The 16,842-nt window shown below is 38.1% G+C and overlaps 1 protein-coding gene across 2 annotated transcripts in view; it reads right to left on the bottom strand.

Annotated features, from left to right (window-relative positions):
* The window catches only part of DHRSX (dehydrogenase/reductase X-linked), a 147,944-nt gene that overhangs the window by 19,043 nt on the left and 112,059 nt on the right, over window positions 1-16,842 (bottom strand). For both annotated transcript variants that reach the window (XM_087967078.1, XM_087967077.1), the window contains exon 6: window positions 14,242-14,446. In XM_087967078.1, coding sequence (XP_087823204.1) covers window positions 14,242-14,446 — 205 coding nt within the window. The remainder of the gene's footprint in view (window positions 1-14,241; window positions 14,447-16,842) is intronic.

Genomic DNA, 16,842 nt, shown 5'->3' with positions numbered 1-16,842 from the left:
TTAAGTGTACGTTATGAATCTTGATTCTTAACGAATGTATCTTTTCTTTATGTACACTGAGAGTATTTACACCAAGTCAAATTCCTTGTGTGTACAATCACACTTGGCCAATAAAGTATTCTATTCTATTCTATTCTATTCTATTCTATTCTATTCTATTCTATTCTATTTATTCTATTCTATTCTCAAAAATTGGATGTGCAAGTCTTGAGCATTTTCTTAGCAAGTGCCTCCATTTCACAAAAATAAAATTAAGTGGTTTACTCTACCATACCCTCTTCACAATCCATTCTTTGTCTCTTGTTAAATAAGCAAAAATGTATTAGCAACCCTTCCCAGTAAACGCTGAGTATAGAGTAAAGACTTGGTTGTTGGGCGTGTGCAGACAGAGCATATACTACCAATCCCTGGTTGGAGGAAGGGGAAGATATTGCCCCATTTGAAACTGGTTCCACTAGGTTTCACATTCTGCATCCCACATGACTTTGTCACTGGATGGGGTTGAGTGCGGCATACAGTAGTGTCTAGGCAGTGGCCAGGGTCCTTTTCACAAAGTGATGGAATTTGCTGCCTGGCATGATCCCTTCCTGACTTCCTGAAGTTTTTATCAGGTGCTATAGGATCTGAGGGAAGGCTCTGAAAATATTTATAACTATAAGATACTAAGCAGAGTCAAAATATCCATGATTTTCAATATTTTCCAAACTTAATTCTAATTAACTGCACAAGCTGGGGTTGAAAAACAGCATCTGCACTCATTATAGAAAACATAACTTTGTTGATAGAATCTGCTAAACACATACTGTATATGGAATATTTTAGTTGTAAACTATCCAAAGTTGCATCTATCAATCAATCAATACTGGATAAATTCTTTTGGGATTATTAAGTCATGGACCCACAGGATAGGATTTGTTGTGCTAAATGGTCAAGCTATTGTGGAACATTGAAGTTATTTGGACTAGACAATCAAAGAGAAAAGGTTAGACTCAAAATGGTAAAAGCTTGGGTTGAGGGACAAAACTATATTTGGAGGGTGGGGAATTGAAGAGAAGCAAATGAAAAGAGGAGAAAAATGAACTAATAAATAAAAGTTATAAAATAACCGCAGAGGCAGAAAATAGAATTAAATTCACTTGCTGTTTTAAATAAGTAGGTTAAGTTTGAGGTAACCTAATCAATATTTATATTTCAACCTCAGATATAATTAAATTCTTGCAACAAATTAATACAACATAAAGAGAGTAATATATATTTGTACTCTGACAAGGTCCCATATTAAAACATGGATCTGCAACAAAGAGTATCTTTACAAGAGTGATGCTGTCTTGTTTATCCAAATCCTTGCTTCACCCAGAGATATTTCTAGTAAGAAAAGGAAAACTTAGAACAGACTGGCAACTGCTGAGTCACATCCAATTGCAGAACAAAGTAAGAGACTTATAGCAATATGTTTATTTTCTGTCAGTTGAAATGTGCACTAGGATCCAGTAGACGTGTCATCTTTGTCACCTTTATATATTGGCATAAATTTAAACAAAAGAGCAAATGTGCAATTATAGCTGTAATACGTATTTTGTCAATAATGTTAAGATGAATATAGTGTAGTAGTTAAAAGTACCAGACTGGAAACCAGAACACTACGAATTCCAGTCCCACATTAGGTATGAAGCCTGGGTGAGCTTGGGATGGTCCTTCTCTCTCAGTCCTAGAAAGTATGCAAGCAGGGGTGGGATTCTACCAGTTCGCACCTATTCGCTAGAACCGGTTGTTAACATTCTAAGCAGTTCAGAGAACCCGATGTTAGAAGAAATTACTGGCCTAATCCTGTAAGGAAGGCAGGAAGGAAACATTCTGGTGTTGCTTACAGAAACTGCCTCTCTGTTAACCCTTATTACATTCTTGGCAGGACAAGACTTTCTGTCTCAGGAACGTCTCTGGAGTTTTTTCCCCTTCCTTTGCTGGTACTTTGCTTGTGTGGAGTGACCATTCAAAGTTACAATGGCACTGAAAAAAGTGACTTATGACCATTTTTCACACTTACGACTGTTACAGCATCCCCACAGTCATGAGAGGCCAGGCGAGGAGATGTGTGCCTCGATGTGAGTCATATTGAGTTGGCCACACCCAGCCAATAACATGACCACCAAGCCATGTCCACCCAGTCACATGACCACCAAGCCATGCCCACCATCTAAGCCACGCCCACAGAACCGGTTGTTAAAAATTTGAATCTCACCCCTGCATGCAAGGGGAAAACACCTCCAAAAATATTGCCAAGAAAACTGCATGGATTTTTCAAGACTGACTTAAAAGCAAAAACAGCAACAATAATGCACATCTAATCTATACAATACTTTTCAGAGAGAATAAATAGAAGAGAAGCTGCAGACTGAAGAAACATATAGCATGTGTTAAAAGTGTATTTTTTTGCCAATCTGAGTGTTTAACTCTGAAAATATAAACACTGTTATCAGAATTCAGGTTTGATATCTGTAAATGTGATGAAAAAACATTGCGGGGAAAGGTAAGTTCTGAAGAGATAGTAGAATTGTATGACTGAATAGACAACATTTGAATATAGCAATAGAGATGCCACAGTATGAATTTCAGAAGAAAAATATTCAATATATAATATTCAAAGATTATACTCAAAATTTGTATAAGATGTTTTACTGATAGATAATAACTCCAGCAAAAATAAATAATTCTGTCTTCTAAAAATGTTGTAAATATAACAAACAGCTTGGATTTTTAAAAAAACACACATGATAGCAGTGTTTCAAAAACCAACAATACTGGAAAATGATGCTATGTCGAATACAACAAATTCTGCAATCGCATTGTAATCCATGGTATTCATACTAAATTTTACTAACCCACGTACCCCTTCAAATTATATTAAATTAGCAGAATATATATTAATGGTTCCAAGGATTCTGCATGGCTTTTATTGCAAATGATTTCTGATTTCCTCTTTGGAAGAACAGCAAACCAAATCTGGGAGAATACCTTGATATCTAGAAACATGTTGTATTGAAAAAGTAAAACTGACATAGAATTTGATTCTAGTTGATAACCTCAACTAGGTTATCAACTAGAATTAAATTCTTGGACTACAATCTTATGCATGGAATCATGCCATATCCAAAATTTGATATTGATTTAATATATTATTTACTCACTGCAGTTTTTCAATGACTTCAGTTGTGTTAGCCAAGCAGGATCGTTGATCAGAAATGTACATGAAAAATCTTATAATAGCACAAATTTCTAGTGATTATTAATTTTATGATATTTCATATTTGTGGATCATTGCCCTGTATTTAATGTCTGGAAACCTATCATAACATTTTAATAAGGTAAAATTTATATGCCTTGAATATATGAAGTACCCTGCGCATCATGCCCTGCCACATACATAGGACAAACCAACAGAAGGATAAATACCCGCCTTGAAGAACACAAGAATGCAATAAATAAACTGGAACACACTTCCTCGCTAGTCCAACATATGAAAGCCACAGGTCATAGCATCAATTTCAGTGGTACCAAAACCCTAGCTACTATAGAAAACCTGGTTACAGAATCATCAGAGAAGCCATAGAAATTGATAAAAGACCTAATAGTATGAATAGAAGAGATGACTCCACCAGACTATCAACCATCTGGAAGCCTGCACTCACAAACAAAAAAAATCTCTATACCACAATCCAGGTAAGCACCTGGACACAAACAACCCCCCCCCCCAATACCTCCAGCCCAAACACGCCCCAGCCAGCTACCCAAATAAAACCTAGCTTCCTAATAATTATCGGCCATTCACAAGAAACCAAGCTGCACTAAGAAACCCCAATGCACAAAACACAATGTTGCCAACCAATCAAGAACACAGCAACTTGAAGACCAATAAAAACAGACCTAGACTCCCAGCCAATCAAGATGAGGAAAAAACCATTCAAATAAAGCAGAAAGCCAGCACCAAATTCAAACAAAAAATGGCTGCTAAGCCTGACACACAAGATTAAAAAGAACACAATACACAAGCCTGATGATGGCAGGTGAGATTCTGCCGAAACATTGCTATAATAAAAGCACAAATATTAAGACGTGGGAAAATACCCGAAGAAACCTAAATACCATACATATAAATACCTGTGAAAACATAAGAAAACCGGCAAGGTCCCACTCGCCATCCTCAGGCTGGTGCTTTTGGCTTCGTGCCAGTGCAAGCAGTGTGTGATCAGAGCTGCCGTCTCTCTATAAATACTGGTGGTGGGGGCTGGTGTGCTGGGCTAGTTGGCTGCGCTGCTGCTTCTTGATTGGTTGATGGAGTTGATGTTGGTATAATGGGCTGTGTGATGGTCTTGTGAGTTTTGTTGTGGAGATATCCTGGATCTTGTGCTGTAATCTCCTGGGTTGTTTGTTTTGTAGTGATCTTTTTCCATTAGCCTCTCGTGTTTTAACGGCTTAGGTAATGGTTTGTGTGATGGGCTTGCGAGTTCTTTTGTTGTGGTATCCTGGGTCCTGCGTTGTAATCTCCTGGGTCGTTTGTGTTTTGATCACTTTTCCATTAGCCTCCTGTGTTGTAATGGCTTGGGTAATGGATTGTGTGATGACCTTGTGAGATTTATTGCTGTGGTATCCTTGGTCTTGTGCTGTGATATCCTGGGTCATTTGCTGTGTTGCAACTTCTTGAGTTCTTGTCGTGTAATTTCCTGAGTTTTCTGATGTGATATCCTGAGTGGGTGGCTGTGATGTAGCATTCTGGTTTTTAGTCTGGCTTCAAGTTTGGGGTCTGTGTTCTTGGCGTGTGTCAGCTTGTTTGGTTTTGGGGTCGGGGTTGCGACAGCTGGAGCAGCAGCCGTGGTCTGTTTTCTGGATGGTAGTTGTCCTTCGTTTATAGGATGGGCTTGGGCCTGGGTCTGATGAGAGGGATTGGCGGTGGGGTCCCATGTTGTTTTGGGTCTGGTGTTGGTTTTTGTGGCTGGGACTCATTTGTTGGCGAGGGCTAGCTTCCAGATGTCTGGTAGGCGGGAGGTATTGTCCCATCTATTCATGTTATGGGGGTGTTTCTCTATCTCCATGGCTTCCCTGATTATTCTCTTGCTGGAGTGTTCAGTGTTGGATATTAATTTGGTTCCTTCAAAATTAATTTCATGTCCTGTGGCTTTAAGGTGCTGGAAGAGGGGGGAAGTATTTTCTTCTCTTCTGACTGCGTTTTTGTGTTCTGCGATGCATGCCTTTATTCTCCTGTTGGTTTGTCCAATGTATGTGGCTGGGCAATTGCTGCATGGTATTTCATAAACTCCTTGGTTTTCTAGCTGGATCTTGTCTTTGGGGTTTCTTAGGATGTTGGCTATTTTTTGGTCAGTGCTGAAGGCTGTCCTGATATTGTGTTTGTGGAGAATTTTTCTGATTTTGTCTGTGGTGCCTTTGATGTAGGGGAAGAGTGCGATGGGGAGGAGTGTCTTGTTCTGTGTCTTGGTTTTTTGGGGGTATCTCTTTTCGGATAAGATTGGTGATAGTGTTTCTTTAGAATCTTTTGGAAATTAATACATTAGTCAGGGTGTGTAGTTCTGTTCTCAGGTGGACTTTGTAAGCTAGGGGTTTGGTTCTGGAGATGAGGGTCTTGGCTACGGAGTTGATCTGTGCAGGGTGGTGATGGGATTGTGCATTTAGATAGCGGTTGGTGTGTGTTTTTTTCCAGTAGATAGTGTGTCCTAGGGAGCCATTGGGTTTTTTTGTAAATTAGGATGTCCAGGAAGGGAAGTTGGTTGTTGGTTTTTGTTTCCATAGTGAATTGTATTTTGGGGTGTAAGTTGTTAAGATGTGTGAGGAAGTTGTCCAGTTTTTCTTTCCCGTGTGGTCAAATTACAAAAGTGTCATCTACATATCTGAGCCAGAGTTTGGGTTTGTGTTCGGATTTGTCTAGAACGTTGGTTTCAAAGTGTTTCATGTATAGGTTAGCGATGACGGGTGAGAGGGGTGATCCCATGGGTGCTCCTTCTATCTGTTTGTATCTTTGTCCATTGTGGATGAAGTATGTGTTGGTTAGGCAGTGGTTGGTCAGATCTAGGATGTGTTTGGGGGGGGTTGTATTTGTTTTGGATGGCTATCAAGGCTTCTTTGATGGGTACTTGGGTGAAGAGGGATATGACATCGAAGCTGACGAGTAGGTCGCTGGGTTGTAGGTTTTGTTTCTTTATTGTTTCTATGAAGTGGAAGGAGTTTTGTACGTGTGAGGTGATGGATTCTGTGTAGGGCTGGAGTTGTTTGGCGAGAAATTTGGCAAGATTCTGTAGAGGTGAGCCTATGGAACTGACTATGGGTCTGAGTGGTATTCCTTCTTTGTGTATCATGGGGAGGCCATAGAGCTTAGGGCATCTGGATGATTTTTCTCTGGGGACGATTCTCTGCTGGATCTCTTCACTGATGGGAGATGCTTTTATTTTGGATTTGGTGGTTTTTTCTAGGTAGATGGTGGGGTCAGTATTCAGAGGTTTGTAAGCGGGGTCTTGGAGTAGGTTGGATAGTTTGGAGTGGTAGTCCGATGTGTTCATTACGACTGTGGTGTTGCCTTTGTCTGCTAGGAGAATGACTATGTTGCTGTCTTTCCTCAGGTTGGTGAGTGCTTTTTGTTCTTCTCTGTGTAGGTTGCTTCTGGGTGGGTTGCTGGAGCAGAGGACGTTGGTGACTTCAAGTCTGATTTTGTTGGCTGCATCTGGGTTGATTTTGGTTAGGCTAGCTTCAACTCCGCATATAATGTTTTCAGTGGGGATGCGTTTGGGGGCGACTGCAAAGTTGAATTCTTTGGAAAGGACATTGGTTTCTGCTATGGTGAGGGTTCTGTCTGATATGTTGTGTACTGTTTGTTTCATGTGTTGTTGTAGGGAAGGGTTGGGTTTCTGGTGTTTCTCTAGTCTGTGGAGTTTCCTGGTGTGTGTGTCTGTCTTGTGGGAGGTTTCTGTTTCGGCTCTCCAGAAGGCTAGTTGTTTGGATTTGTCCCAGAGTACTGGGTGGATTTTGTTGCTGAGTTTGCGATGGAGTGTGAGTAGGTCTCTGTTGGTTTGGTCTAGTAGGAATCTTTTCTGTGGAGTTCGTTTCTGATTAGGGCTAATTCCGTTCTTTTCAGGATCCTTTCAGTGGCTGAGGTTTTGGAATGGGATTTGAGTTGGAAACATGTGGGGATCACATTTTTGTCTCAGCAATTGCATAGGAATGTGAGATCACACAAGATGGTGGCTCTTCGGACTTCGAGTTTCTCGTAGGTCCTGGTTTACAGCACAAGATCCAGGATATCTCCACAACAAAACTCACAAGGCCATCACACAGCCCATTATACCAACATCAACTCCATCAACCAATCAAGAGGCAGCAGCGCAGTCAACCAGTCCAGCACACCAGCCCCACCACCAGTATTTATAGAGAGGCGGCAGCTCCGAGCACACACTGCTTGCACTGGCACGAAGCCGAAAGCACCAGCCTGAGGATGGTGAGTGGGACCTCGCCGAAACGTCGCCAAGATACTGTTAATCTTACACAGGAAAAGACCCGAACACACCTAGATCAAAAGCAACTTGCACAAAGAGGAACTAAAAGCCCTGCAAGCCCTAAAGAACGACAGCAGCATAATCATACTTCCAGCAGCATAATCATACTTCCAGCAGATAAAGGTAATGCCACAGTAGTAATGGATAGAAAAGACTACGAAACAAAATTGACAGACCTACTCCAAAACTCCACATACAAACCCATAAACACGGACCCAATCACATATCTGGAAAAAATAACCAAGAAGAAAATTATAATCAACCACATGAGCAAAGAGATCCAACAGACGATCATCCCAAGAGAAAAATCTTCCAGATGCCCCAAACTATATGGCCTCCCAAAAATACACAAAGAAGGCATACCTCTCAGACCCATAGTCAGCTCCAGAGGAGCACCACTACAAAACCTAGCTAAACACTTACCAAAGCAGCTACAGCCCCATGCTGAAGCAGCAGCTTCACATGTACAAAACTCATACCACTTCTTGGAAATGATCAAAGATCTACACATGGAACAAGAAGATCTGCCTGTAAGTTTCGACATGATTTCACTATTCACTCAAGTCCTGATAAAAGAAACTCTTGAAATCATCAAAAAGAAATACCAACCAGCTAAACACCTCATGGAACTAGCAGAACACTGCTTAACCAACACATATTTCATATACAAAGGACAAAGATACAAGCAAATTGAAGAAGCCCCTATGGGATCACCACTGTCACCCATCATTGGTCCCATGGAAAAGAAAACCTAAACAATTTCCTAACACACCTAAACAGCACACACCCCAAAATCAAGTTCACCATGGAAATGGAAACAAAGAAACAACTACCATTCCTAGATGTACTAATCTACAAAAAAACAGATGGCACGCTAGGACACACCATATACCAGAAGAAAACACACACCAACCGCTACCTCAACGCGCAATCCCACCACCACCCAGCACAGATAAATTCCGTGGCCAAAACACTAATCGCCAGAACCAAACGCCTGGTAGACAAGACACACATAAAGACTGAACTATGCACCGTGACTAAAGTACTGACAGCTAACAGCTTCCCACAAAAGCAAAATCACCAGCTTGATCCACAAAAACACATTGAGACAGAAGATGAACAGACCTATGGAACAGCTATCTTGCCCTACATAAGAGGTAATACAGACAAAATCAGTAAGATACTACACAGGCATCACATCAAGACTGCCTTCAAAACAGACAGAAAAATAGCAGCCATCCTAAGAAACCCCAAAGATAAAATTGACCTGGAAAACCAAGGCATATACAAAGTCCCCTGTGCATCATGCCCGGCCACATACATTGGACAGACCAATAGAAGAATAAGTACCCGCCTGGATGAACGCAAAAATGCAGTAAAAAAGCTGGAACATACTTCCTCACTAGTCCAACACATGAAAGCCACAGGTCATAGCATCAACGTCAATGGCACCAAAACCCTAGCCACTATAGAAAACCCCAGCCACAGAATTATCAGAGAAGCCATAGAGATTGAAAAAAGACCCGAAAGCATGAATAGAAGAGATGATTCCACCAGATTGTCAATTATTTGGAAGCCTGCACTCACAAACAAAAAAATCTCCACACCACAAGCCAGGCAAACACCTGGGCACAAACAGATTCCCCCCCGATACCTCCAGCTCAAACACACCCCAACCAGGCACCCAGATGAAACCTAGCTTCCTAATAAATGATAGCCGTCCATTTACTCGGAGCCAAGCTGCACTAAAAGGCTCCAATACAGGAACACAATGTTGCCAGCCAATCAAGACAAAAAAAGCCACAAAACAGACAGAAGATATTAGAAACACCAATCAAGCAGAACACAGCAAACTCCAAGACCAATAAACACAGACCAAGACTCCCAACCAATCAGGATGAAGAAAAAAAAAAAAAACCATTCTGGCACAGCAGTAGGCTAGCCCCAAATTTAAAATTGAAACGGCTGTGAAAGTCTGACTCACAAACACAATACAGAAGCCTGATGATGGCAGATGAGATTCTGCCGAAACGTTGCTACAACTTTAAAAGCACAACTATAATGACGTGGGAAAATACCCGAACAAAGCTGAATACCATACATGTAAGTACCCGCGAAAACTTAAGAAAACATGTGTGTGTGTGTGTGTGTGTGTGTGTGTGTGTGTGTGTTCGAACACGCAAATACCTGTACCCCTGAAAATCTACGAAAACACACACAAACACACATAAAATTTAATTTAAGCAGGAATTGAAACATTACATAGCAAGGCAGATTCTACATCTGGGACATGGCTTCTAGGAAAAGAATCAAGAGATGAATTAAAAACAAAAAAATGGAATGACTTAAACAAATACAAGCAATAAACTCCAATGTTTAATATTAAATATTAAAGACAGCATAAATATTTAAGTAGTGGCTGGGGGAACAGAAGGAAATGAAGGCAGGAATGTATCACCAAAATTCCCTTCACAATGTTTTCAACTTATGTTTTATTTTACAGTTTTAAATTTGCATTTTGTATCTTTATTTTTTGGTACTTCTTAACCTTATGCAGATGATCTGTCTATCACATATCTATCTATACATATAAAAGTATTTCATGGTGTGCAGTTTATTTGTTCCATCTGTATTTGACATTCACTCAAAAATATATAACAACACGGACAGATGAAGAAAAGAAAGAAAAAGATTTTCAGATGTGAAGAAAACCAACACAGAGTGAATAAATTCGTTAACTCAACAGGAGACTTATGAAGAACCTTAAGACAAAGTTGGAGGAATCCATAACTTTGTCGCCTGTCATCAAAGTACTTCCATTCCAAGATAGCAACATATTGCAAATCCAATCCATATTTCCTGAAGTTTTTCTTTAAGAAAAAGGTTCCTTGATTTCTGGGACGGATTTCCTGCAGTTCCCATTTTCTCATCACAATACTCATACTAACATTTATTTCTCAGCACAGACTCTTTTCAATTGATGTGCCTACATGATAAATTATGTCTCTCATCCTATTTTTTTTTTCCTGATGGAAACTCTAGACAGTTCTCAGGAAGTTAAATCAAAGGTTATAAAATTTACTACTGTATTTATTTTTTGTCTTACAAAAGCAATTTTCATGGCAACATGAGCGTTTATCTTGTGCCTAGTTATTACATGGAGGACACAGTGCTTAAAATGAACCTGCAGGCAGGTATGGCAGATTTAATTTAGTTGACTTGCATCCCTATGTTTTATTCTGTCAATAAAGTGGGTACTTCATAGAAATATAAAGACAGAAGGAGTATAGAAAATAACATAAATAGCAGCAGCCACAATTTCTAATAATCGTTTCATCCCTTTTGATGAAATCAATTGCTTATTCTGGCACATAAGTAAAGCACAAAGAACACTTGAAGCACAATTGCAATTGCTTTATAGAATGTATCACATCTTTTATATTTCAGAAGAAAAGGAAAGTCAACAGGTGAGGCAAGCTATTTTTTTAATGCTTCCAAACGCAAATACAGAAAGCAACAGGATTTGGTTTTTAAAATGTTTTTCCAGCAAAATCCATTTTTATTAATAATTTTTTAAAAACATGCACATACACCTGAGAAATAGAGTGATTAGGCAATATTATTAAGCTCTCTATGAACTGGTATTTAAATACTCTTCTATCAAAAAGGAAAATATTTATTCTTGAATTTACAACATTTCCAAGAAGATATATCCTTTATTTCTTAAAATATCCCTTATGGACAACTATAGAAGGTGCACTGACTTATAATTACAACCTCAAAAGGGCTATATTGCAGCTACCCTTTCATTGGGCAAGACAGAAAAGCCACGTTTCCTATTTAAAGAAGAAAAGAAAAATTGAGTAGCTTTAAAATGTACCTGCAGAATTTTGACCAAAATTATTTTGTCAACTTTGCTATTTATCTTTCACCATGATGAGAAGTTAAAGGCTTTAGCTAATGAAATATTATTATTATTATATTTAAATAATAATAATAATAATAATAATAATAATAAAAGATACTATTGCAACTGAACTCTTCATATGAAGTATTTAAAGAAAATGGTGCACTAATGCAAAATTTTATTCATAAATCTAGTTTTAGACTTCTACTTTAGATTTTACGTAAGTTATACTTATATACCCTCCCTCTACCTCATGCAACCCTGTGTAGTAGATTAAACAGAAGATGAATGAACAGCCCAAAATCATCCAGTGAGTTTCCATGGTGAGGATGGATTCGAACCTAGGATCTCCTTGAGTTCACCAATAGCTAATTATTACATCATGGAGATCTCTTTTGCTAGATTATATGGCAAGTTTTAGTTTGCAAAATTTGCACCTGGGGCAGAGAAGAACTAAAAATAATTGCAGCTTTCCAGACTAGCTGATCAGGGAATGGGTGTTTCTAGTTGTAATGACACCATTCACCATATCCTCTTTTCCCTAGATTCCTTTTGTTTGCTCCAACAATCTTGACTGAAGAATTGTTGAACATGAAGGCAGAGTTATGTCAGATGCTTTCCTGGTAGCACAGACTCTCTAGGTCATCTCAGTCATCCCACTTGTCTGCCACTCACACTACTGAAGATGAAGGTCTAATTACAAAGGTCCCAGAGTCTTTCCTGTTTTGAATCCAGGATAGAATATTAAATTCAAAGGTTACACAGAAATGTTAATTGATAGCGATTAGTGTGCCAGACAGCCTTTCTAGCACTGAGCCAAGGAAATAGTCTTGCTCAGGTATAATGATGCTGACAAACTGTGCTGAGTTTTAGTCACACTTATTTTAAAATCTTGCACTGGGTCTTTTATAAAAAAGGATGCTGTAGAAATCTCAAAACTGCAAAAATGAAGGCAACACTGATTAGCCAGGTTAAAACTGTGCCTTGGGTAGTTTGAGCTCCTAGTCAGGAGTAGGAACTCAGTAATACCTCTGAGTTGCTGGAGGATGAATGCAATTAATTGGAGATTTGCTGTGATCTGTGGGTCCCCGATAGAGCCTCACTGTGTTGGATTCAACTTCTTAGAGACATATGTTCTCACACTGAAAGCACAGGAAAACCCCAAGAAAAACAGAGGGGTGTAAAAAGTGCACTAAATTCTAGAGATCAGAGAAAACATATTTTAAAAAAAATATTATTCTTTAAAAACAAAAAAATAAATACAAAAATCTTATTTCCATTAACAGTTATTGTGTCATTGTATATACATGTTTCTTATTTTGTGACTATACATTATTTTTATCCTTATCCATCACCCATTCGTACCACCTCTCCCATGTCACATAGTATTCTCGATCCTCTTTGCCTTTCAGTTCCATAGTGAATTTATCTAGTTCAGCACAATCCATTATTTTTTGAATCAAAACTTCATCTGGTAGTATTTTATCACTCTTCCAATTCCCTTTGATCATACCTAATAAAAACGTTTTCCAAATTCAATTTATATTTTGTAATCTCAAAAAGCCATCTCTGTATTTTCTTCCAGTATTTTTTGACCTCTAACCATTGCCACCACATATGGAAAAACGTTCCTTTCTTTTGTTTGCACTTCCAGCATTCTGGTTTCAAGGTTGGATACATTTTCGCCAGTCGTGCCGGCACTAAGTGCCATCTACAAAACATTTTATATCAATTTTCTTTGAATGCCATTGACAAAGTCAGCTTCCAGTTCTCAGTCCAAGTCTTTTCCCACTCATCCAAATTTATATTATGACCCACATTTCTCGCCCAGGCAATCATTGGTCCCTTAAAAATTTCCTCCTCTAGTTCTATCTCCAGTAAATAATTACATGTTTATGTTATAAATTTTATATCCTTGCCTGTCAAGATTTGGTCCAATTTTTGTAAATCTTTATCTATCCCTAGCTCCTTTACATCTTTCTTAAATTTAGTTTGAATTTGCAAATATACCTACCAGTCTAATATTATCCCTTGTTCTTTTAGTTTATCCAGTGTTTTTAATTCCCCCTGTTCATCTACCAATTCCTTATATCTAATCATTTTTAATGTCCCTTGTATTTGGATATAATATAGCTTCCATAGGTGAGATCCAGTTTGGTCTTTTCAAATAATGCTTTTTTTATTTTCTCCCATGTTTGTAAAAGTGAGTCCCTTATCAAATGTCTATGGAAATAGGAGTGGATCTTATTCTTTTTATCCCATAGAAAGGCATGCCACCCAATTTGGAGGTCATGACCTTCTATCGCCAAAATTCTTTTATTTTTTAAGTTTATCCACTCCTTAACCCATAGTAAAATTGCTGCTTGATAATATGTTTCCCATTTTGGGAGTCCAAGGCTGCCTCTGGTTCTACTATCTTGTAACGTTTTCAATTTTATTCGTGCTTTTTTCCCCATCCATATAAATTTCATTACCATCCTATCTAATTCCTGAAAAAAATTATTATCCAATTTTATAGGTATTGTTTGAAAATAGTGTAATAGTTTCAGTAGTATGTTCATTTTTATGGCCGCTATTCGGCCTAATAGTGATAGTTGTAATTTTTCCCAATTGGCCAGATCTTACTTTATCTGTGAAAGTAATTTCATATAATTATCCTCTTTTATGGAAGAGCATGTTCCTGTTAGCCAAATTCCTAGATATTTAAGTTTTTTTGACACATACTTAACAATATACAAGAAGATCAGAGTGATGTGGAACCATTAAAGGATTTCCAAGTACCTTTAAGAGCCAGCTTGCAATCCACTTGACCATTTTCACTGCCCAACGGACATGCTGATAGAGACCCGTATTCACTACTCCAGGATCTACAACATTAACCGTCACATGGGTCCCTTCTAACGTCAGGAGATGTTGCAGTTGATAGCTGAATAATACAAGGGCAAGTTTGCTTTGAGCATAAGCTCCATGGGGTGAATACGAACAACTGCACATAGGGGAAAAAAAGAATCATATAAATACAATTTCAGAATGAAGCATGGTACAGTTTTCAGATACTTGCTGGTGATAACTTATGAAAGGGAATTATTAATTATGAAAAGGAAATTATTAAAAAACTGTACACAGTAGGAACTCTATATAATTAGTTATTATCTTGCAGAAACCAATGTAGCGTATACTGAGGGGTTTATGGAAAATGTTTGAGATAATATAAACCAGAGATGGACAATTTTTGACAGCTAGACCTCACTGATGCCTTTTGGGGAGGAGACGGATTGTTAAAGTAGATTGAGCTTTCCTTGGTTTAAAGAAAAAATCTTTAAAGCCTATTATAAAACAATTTTAATTTTTCTTTTGCACCAAAATAGTAAAAAATTATGTACCATTTTTCACAGTAGTTGTCATAGGAGACTCTTGAAGCCACAGAGAATGATCACATGAAACTCTATAATCAAAAAGCGTCTCATAGCATTGTCTCAAACTAGCATTTTAAAAAGGCATAAGCTTTTGTGAGTTTATGTCTTTTAATAAAATGTGCTAGTATTTAAAGGTACAGCTAGAGTCTTTCTGATTTGTGGCTATTATACTGTATGTCAAATTTTTCCTCCTACAATATAGATTACAACACATGCCAAAAAACTGTTCTTCCTTAGAATATTAGAATCAAAACTTCAGAATACCATAGGATTCCATTTTCTCTGGTCTCCAAAATTCCTTTCTTGCTTAAAACAAAGGGAGAGAAAATGGAATCCTATGGTATTCTGAAGTTTTGATTCTAATATTCTAAAGAAAAACAGTTTTTGGCATGTGTTGTAATCTATATTGTAGAAGGAAAAATGCTATAGGGTTCACAAGCCAGATCTGTAGTAATTATCTACTGTACATTAAATAGTTATGTGTGCTTTGAACGGGAGCCAATTTGGTATAATGATTAAAGATACGAGACTAGAAACCAGGAGAATAGGTACAAAGCAAGCTGAGTGATGTTGGTCCAGTCACTCCCAAACCTAGGAGGAAGGCTATGGCAAGCCACTTTAGAAATTATTTGTCAAGAAAACAGCAGGAACTTATCTAGGCAATTGCTAGCAGTTAATGCTAACTTGAAGGCATACACTTTAACGTGCATTTAAAACACAGAGCTTTAAATGCACTAGAAATCAAAGTAAACATAAATATAGGATAAAAACAATTTTCCATAATAACATAATTTACCTTAAAGAATATTGACAATGGCTGTGTAATGCAGAAATGATAAGATCTATTTTTTTACCTATTCATTTCAAATTACTTTCCTAGAAATGTATAGAATAGATCCTGTTTAAAAGACTATTAAACAAGCCAGTGTCAAAAACTGAAAGTTTCAATAGGACTCTGAAGATCTTCAGTCTTCATCCACAACAAACAAATGTTAACGTGAAACTTAATTCAGTGCAGTTTTTATTGTGCAGGCGCATGATTGCTAGTTAGGGGTCATCAATTAGTACATATTAGCTTTGCCTTTTTGCATGCGGATTTAATACATGGTTTTTATAACTGCTACATACACGCTGTGGTCAGATACACAAATGTCCACACTGAATGCTTCTGATTATGATGTCACTGAAGTGTTATAATGTTAAGAATTTCTTGAACGTTAATATTGAATACAATTGGAAAATGTTAGTATAAGCTTTGTGGTTAGAAAGGCATTTAAAAGATCATAATCAGAGATAAAATTTTTTAAAAAAAGTCTGGTATTTAGATTTAATAAACTGTTGCCTTTACTACTGTGCTTATTTAATATGAAAATGAGTATTTCACATAATTATCTGGATATGCTGGCCCTTATCCTTTTACTATTAACAACAGAAGCCTAGCAGTCACGACAGACACACAGATATGTATGCATAAATGTTGTGGCATTATTGTTGTTGATATTATTTTATTTAAGGCAAACCTGGGCATTTTACGGCACCTAGGTCACATCTGGTTCTTGACTGTCCCTATCTGGACCATGTAAGGTCAATTGAAAGTTAGAAAATAAAATGTAAATAAATGCACTTCAGGGACGGAAGAGGAAGCTGGGTGTGCTCTTTTAATTGGCTGGTGAGAGAAAGAGCTGTTTTCCACCTATGGCAGAAGAGAAGCAACATAACTCAGGTGAGGCAAAGCTCTGCACTCCCTCCTTCCCTCTATGCTCCCTCCCTCAACACATATGTGCTGGCAGAATAATTAAGTTCAGCCTATTGGTTTAGCCTTCCACAACAGTCCCACTTTCTCATGTAGCTCCTTGGAGAAAATTAACTGCCCACCCCAGTGCAAATTTTTTAACAACCGGTTCTCTGCTTAGTGGCTGGGTGGACATGGCCAACTCAACGTCACTCACCACACATGGCTCTGCCT

The sequence above is a fragment of the Notechis scutatus genome, chromosome 5, assembly GCF_049901735.1.
Source record: "Notechis scutatus isolate UNSWTSFEM ecotype Mainland chromosome 5, rNotScu1.2, whole genome shotgun sequence".
Classification (NCBI taxonomy): Eukaryota; Metazoa; Chordata; class Lepidosauria; order Squamata; family Elapidae; genus Notechis; species Notechis scutatus.
The sequence above is the reverse complement of the archived record's forward strand: the minus strand, read 5'-3'. Positions and strand labels throughout refer to the sequence as shown.